Source organism: Erythrolamprus reginae, chromosome 1 (assembly GCF_031021105.1).
Source record: "Erythrolamprus reginae isolate rEryReg1 chromosome 1, rEryReg1.hap1, whole genome shotgun sequence".
NCBI classification, from domain to species: Eukaryota; Metazoa; Chordata; class Lepidosauria; order Squamata; family Dipsadidae; genus Erythrolamprus; species Erythrolamprus reginae.
This window is the reverse complement of record NC_091950.1, coordinates 84,028,134-84,034,574: the sequence shown is the minus strand read 5'-3', so window position 1 is coordinate 84,034,574 and position 6,441 is coordinate 84,028,134. Positions and strand designations below refer to the sequence as shown.

The 6,441-nt window shown below is 43.8% G+C and overlaps 1 protein-coding gene across 1 annotated transcript in view; it reads left to right on the top strand.

The window, feature by feature from the left end:
* The first annotated feature begins 4 nt into the window (after positions 1–4).
* The window catches only part of DNAJC17 (DnaJ heat shock protein family (Hsp40) member C17), a 35,755-nt gene continuing 29,318 nt past the window's right edge, over positions 5–6,441 (top strand). The window contains exon 1 of the mRNA XM_070756984.1: positions 5–318. Within this exon, the coding sequence (XP_070613085.1) occupies positions 241–318 (78 nt within the window). The 5' untranslated portion in view covers positions 5–240. The remainder of the gene's footprint in view (positions 319–6,441) is intronic.

The window sequence follows — 6,441 nt, the reverse complement described above, 5'->3', positions numbered from 1 at the left end:
CGGTAGCGCGATGACGAGATGGTCGGTCTGGAACGCTGGGAATTGTAGTCCACTCTACTTCCACCTTCCAGTCCGGAGAAGAGACATTCCTCTGTAGAAAAATCCACGTTTCCCAGAAGTCCAATCCCTGTTGGGGTGGGAGGGGCGAAGGAGTGCGTGGGGGGCAAGGGAGGAAAAAAAAAAAGCTCGACGAGAATCAACCCGGTGGGCAACCGTCTGAAGAAGCGAGTCGTGAGGGAAATGGCGGTCGATAAAGAACTGCTGGAGTTGGACCTCTACGCGCTTTTGGGAGTGGTGGACAAAGCGACGGATAAAGAGGTTAGGGAGGCCCAACATGAGGAGGGGGGGGGGAGAGAAGGGAAACCATCCTTCGCAACCCCGTTTGAAAGACTGGAGGCGGTCTGGCTTTCGTTTTTCCGAGCCGTGCATGAAACTAGGCATCTTATTCAGAGGTCCCGCCAATAAGTGAGCGCCGGGGCCCGGTTGTCTGAGGCTTGGGGCCTCCAAATGCATTTTGGACCCCAAAGTCCCATCGTTCTCAGCTGTGACCGGCCGGGAGGCAAATGGGGATGGCGGTCCAATGTGCGCGGAAACGGTGAAAAAGCGGCCCTGAGTAAGCATTACTACCAGGAGTAAAGGGGGGTTAATCTGCAAAAGGTTTCAAAAGTGCCAGGACACGTATATCTACCTCAAGGCCTGTCTATTCACCGGGGTAGGGATTCTTGGTTGGTTATTGGTTGGAAATAGTGTAGGGTCTCCTGCCCAAGCAGGGGGCTGGAAGATCTCCAATAATAATAGTAATAATAATAGTAATAACAACAACAACAACAATTTATTACATTTTTATGCCACCGCTCTCCAAGGACTCAGAGCGGCTCACAACAAGCAATACATCTACAAATCCAATATTAAACAATTTTTAAAAATCCTTATAAAAACAATCATACAATCTTGACAGACCATACATAAATCATAGCAGCTAAGGGTATGTCAGTTTCCCCATGCCTGGCGACATAGGTGTGTTTTCAGGAATTTGCGAAAGGCAAGGAGGGTGAGAGCAGTCCTAATCTCCAGGGGGAGTTGATTCCAGAGGGCCAGGGCCCTGACAGAGAAGGCTCTTCCCCTGGGTCCCACCAGACGACATTGTCCCTTCCAACTCTGTTGTTGTTGTTGTTGTTGTTGTTATTTTCACCGTTTGCTCGTGGTTTGCCTGACTTCTGATCCATCCATCCATATATATATATTCATAGATTTTCACGGGTACAGGTATGAAGGTCTGGGCATATTTGGGTTTCTTCCCGTCTAAGTTTCAGGAATCTCTGAAACTTAACACGGGAAGAAACCCAAATGTGCCCAGACCTACATACATACATACATACATACATACATACATACATACATACATATGTAACATATTTTGCTCATAATGAAAAGGAAGGGAGACTATTATAGATACTCGACAAAAAATCACACACACACACACACACACACACTCCCTTCCTTCCTTCCTTCCTTCCTTCCTTCCTTCCTTCCTTCCTTCCTTACTTACTTACTTACTTACTTACTTACTTACTTAGTCACTCACTCACTCACTTATCCCAAAGGACTCAAGATTGCTTACAACAATAGCAAAATACAACAAAAAAGAAGTCAAATATTGAAAATCTAAAACTATAACTCAATCCAGATAACACACATACGTACCATTTAATGTAATTTGGCCATGACAGATATCAGTTTCATGACTCCCAGGCCTACTGGCAAAGCCAGGTGTTTGTGGCCTTTTGGAAGGTCAGTAGGGTGGGAGCAGTGTGGACATCGGCAGGGGGGGGGGAGAGTTGGTTCCATAGAGCCGGGGCAGCCATAGAGAGGGCCCTCCCCTGCGGTCCCGCCAACCTGCATTGCTTAGTTGACGGAACCTGCAGAAGGCCAACCCTGTGTGATCTTATTGGTCTTTGGGAGGTATGTGGCAGGAGACAGTCCCATAGATAGATGCCTATGGAGATTCTCAGTCATCCAGATTAGAGGTCTCCAACCTTGGTAAAACTTGGCTGAGGAATTCTGGGAGTTGAAGTCCACCAGTCTTAAAGTTGCCAAGTTTGGAGATTCTTTATCCAGATCATGGTTGTCCCAAAAGTGCTTTTTAAAGAACCCACTGGACTTTCTTCTGGTATTTTATTTTTCTTGGAAGACTTTTCGCTTATCAACCAAGAAGCTTCTTCAGCTCTGACTGAGTGGTGAGGAATATAAATCCTTCCATTTCCTCCTCATCCAGTCAGACATGATAAGAAGTTTCTTGAGTGAGAAGTGAAATATCTTCAAAGAAAAAAACAAGAAAGTCTAGTTGCCTCTTGAAAAAAAGCACTTCTGTCTGGGTTTGCCTGTCTCCCTGTGCCAATATTTGGTTGCACCTTAGAAGACTTGAGGAACAAGACCCAGGACAAGCTTTGTGGAGAAGGTGTTAATGGTTGGGTGGGATGTGGTGGGAACAGGACTAAATCCAATATTTACTTTGTCAAAATTGCAAGTCATGGCTTCGTATTCCTATGATGCCCTGCACTTGAAGATCAGTATTCCTGCGAAGCTATGGTTGATCCAGATTTCAGTGGAAAACATTTATTCAGCAAATCTATATATCCCTCCCCATCTCATTGAATATGGCTCAACCCTCATGGACAATTAGATCAATAGAACGTTGATTAAAACAATTGAACACTTTTTTTTTTTAAATAAAAAGTGAGCAGAATAATAACAATCACTAAACAAAGTACAGTAGCCTCACAGGCTCCCCATATTATCCCAAGAGTTGTATGGGATCAGATCAAAAGTCTCTGTGGTCCGACATCCTGTTTCCACAATGACTGATGATGCCTATAAGAAGACTTTAGGAGTCAAATCTTGTATCCTCTAGAAATTGTGTCCTGCAATGTTTCTTGAGTTATTTATAAAACTGGCAAATTAATATGAATTGGAATATATAATCATTACCATTAGAAGTTGTACACTGGTGGTTTCATCAAATGAAGTAAATCTGCAAAAATAAATATGCTTTATTTATTTTTGCTTTAGGATGGGAAAATCAATTTTCATTGAGTCATTCATTAGGAAAAGCTGCCTGTTTTTCTTATCTCTTTTTCACTGCTTATATTCCATGGATATAGTATTAAAAATAATCTTTACTGAACACTGAAATATTAAGGTCTAAGAATTTCTTTACTAATTAAGCATCAAAATGTAGAGGTGATAGGAGTAGATAAACGTTTACATCTTTTTTGCCATGTTAGTTTTTTAAAATCCAATTTCTCCTGTTTCTAGCAGCCCTGAATATTTTATATTTGGAGGAAAAAAACATGTTAGATATCAATTTGTTTTATCTTTCATCAAACATGATTCTATTACTTTATCTCATCAGTTACATTGAGTCCTCATCAGCTCAACTTCCTCTTTTTTGGATTTACTAAATTGGAATATTGTCTGCAATCACATTTTGTTCCACTACTCAGTTCTGTCATTTTGTTCCACTACTTAGTTTGGTCAATCCCACTTGGAGGTTTTTGCACTTGCAAGAGTTTCTGTTCTAATCTGGACATGGGGTATGCTGTCTTTGGTGTTCCTACTGTAGAACAGAGCTGGATGTCTCCAGTATTCTCAGATATAGGCTTCTCCCTCTATCCTGTTGCAAATTACTAAGGTGAAGGAGGTTATGCAAAAGATTTTGGTTTGTAGCTGACTTTCCCCTCAACCTTTCTCCAGTGTTCTTTACCTCTGAAGAGGAGAAGCATAATAGTATGATTGATGGAATTTGAGATAATGTATATGACTGCGCAAAAGATGTTCACGCTTACTTCAATAATAAATGCTTGCTTTGAATTTTTTTAATATTTTATATTTTTATTGATTTTTTTTGATAAATTTGATAAATTCTTGCTTTGAATTTTTGTAACATATCATGATCATACAAGTAGTCTTTGCTTACTGACCATTGAGATGACCATTTACAGTTACAATGGTGCTGCAGAAATAATTTCATGACCCATTTATGACCTAAGATACTTATATAGTCCACTAGATGGTGCTAAATTATCATTAACATTTTGACAATACTGGTATTGGTAGCTGGGTATTAATATGCAATTTCTGAATAATTTAATTTCCTTCCCCGTTAGCTAAAATATTACAGTTAATAAAATAAATAGAAATGAAATTTTAATTTATATCTGTATTTTAAAAAATCACAAGTTTTTAATGTCAGAGAAGCATAATGCTGGAATTTATTTATTTATTTATTTATTTATTTATTTATTTATTTATTTAGATTTGTATGCCGCCCCTCTCCGCGAACTCAGGGCGGCTCACAACAAAGCATAAACAAATCGTACAAATCCAAATAGAGTCAAATAAATTTAAATATTTAAAAAAGTTTTAAAAAAGAACCCCAATGTACTAACAAGCACACACACAAACATACCAAACATAAATTGTACATGCCCGGGGGAGATGTTTCAGTTCCCCCATGCCTGACGGCAAAGGTGCGTTTTAAGAACTTTACGGAAGGCAGGAAGAGTAGGGGCAGTTCTAATCTCCGGGGGAAGTTGGTTCCAGAGAGTCGGGGCCGCCACAGAGAAGGCTCTTCCCCTGGGACCCGCCAACCGACATTGTTTAGTTGACGGGACCCGGAGAAGGCCCACTCTGTGCGACCTAATCGGTCGCTGGGATTCGTGCGGCAGGAGGCGGTCTCGGAGGTGAGATGAAATCAGATCTATCAGTCTAAACTGAGACATAATTTTGAACAGACATAGGAAGTCTAAATTCTTCTGTATATTTCTTTTATAATTCTTATAAGCTGCACTTTGCTTGTGAATTAAGAAACTTGAGAGTATCTCCCTTATAAAAATTACTAAAGTAAATGTGATTTTGAACCATTTCTGAGTTGCCCACAGATGTGTAAGTACAAATTTTAATTGATTTACAACAATTAGATTTGTAGAGTTCAGCCATTATTTGCCAAATATATACAGTGGTCCCTCGATTTTCGCGATCTCGATCTTCGCAAAACGCTATATCGCAATTTTTCAGAAAATATTAATTAAAAAATACTCCACTCTTCTCTCTCTCTCTTTCTTCCTCTCTCTTACTCTCTTCCTTCCTTTCTCATCTCTTTCTTTCTTTCCTTCTCTCTCTTTCTCTATCTCTCCCCCTCTTGCTCTCTCTCTTTTTCTCACTTTCCCTCTCTCGTGCACCGAGCGGCGGGCAGGCGAGCGGCGGGCAGGCGGCGGACAAGCGGCGGGCGGACAGGCGGCGGGCGCAGCAGCAGCGAGGAGCCGAAGATCGGGGTTTCCCCTTTGCGTGGGCGGCGGGGAAACCCCGATCTTCGGCTCCTCGCTGCTGCCGCGCTGCCGAGCAGATCAGCTGCTGGGCGGCCGAAGAAACCTTCCCTGGGTCTTCCCCGCCGCCCACGCAAACTCCACCATCTGCGCATGCATGGCCATGGAAAAAGGGCGCGCATGCGCAGATGGTGTTTTTACTTCCGCACCACTATATCGCGAAAAATCGAGTATCGCGAGGGGTCTTGGAACGTAACCCTCGCGATACTCGAGGGATCACTGTATTGCAAAACACTTCCTAAATTTATTTTTAGGCAAATACAGTACATGTAATTCTAAAAAGATATGTTGAAAGCAGGATAGATTGAAAATGATTCATACAAGTACAGTGATCCCTCTATTATCGCGAGGGTTCCGTTCCAAGACCCCTCGCGATAATCGATTTTTCGCGATGTAGGGTTGCGGAAGTAAAAACACCATCTGCGCATGCGCGCCCTTTTTTCTATGGCCGCGCATGCATAGATAGTGGAGTTTGCGTTCCCCGCCGCCCACGCAAAGGGGAAACCCCGATTCGGCTTCTCGCTGCTGCTGCGCTACCGAGCAGATCAGCTGCTGGGCGGCCGAAGGAACCTTCCCTGGGTCTTCCCCCTCTTGCTGGCGGGCGGGCGAGCGGCGGGCATCAGCGAGGAGCCGGGGTTTCCCCTTTGCGTGGGCAGCCGGGAAGACCCAGGTTGGGGTTCGGGGGGGTGCTGGGAAGCCCCCCAGGCCGGCTGCGACCTTTTAAAACAGCCGCGCCGCTTCCCAGCTGAGTCCTGAAGCCAAACGCGGAAGTTCGCCTTTGGCGTTTGGCTTCAGGACTCAGCTGGGAAGCGGCGCGGCTGTTTTAAAAGGTCGCAGCCGGCCTGGGGGGCTTCCCAGCACCCCTCCGAACCCGGGTTGGGAGTTCGGGGGGGGGGTGCTGGGAAGCCCCCCAGGCCGGCTGCGACATTTTAAAACAGCCGCGCCGCTTCCCAGCTGACTCCCGAAGCCAAACCCGGAAGTGGTTTTTTTTTTAATTAATATTTTTTTAAAAATCGCGATATAGCGTTTCGCGAAGCTCGAGATCGCGAAACTCGAG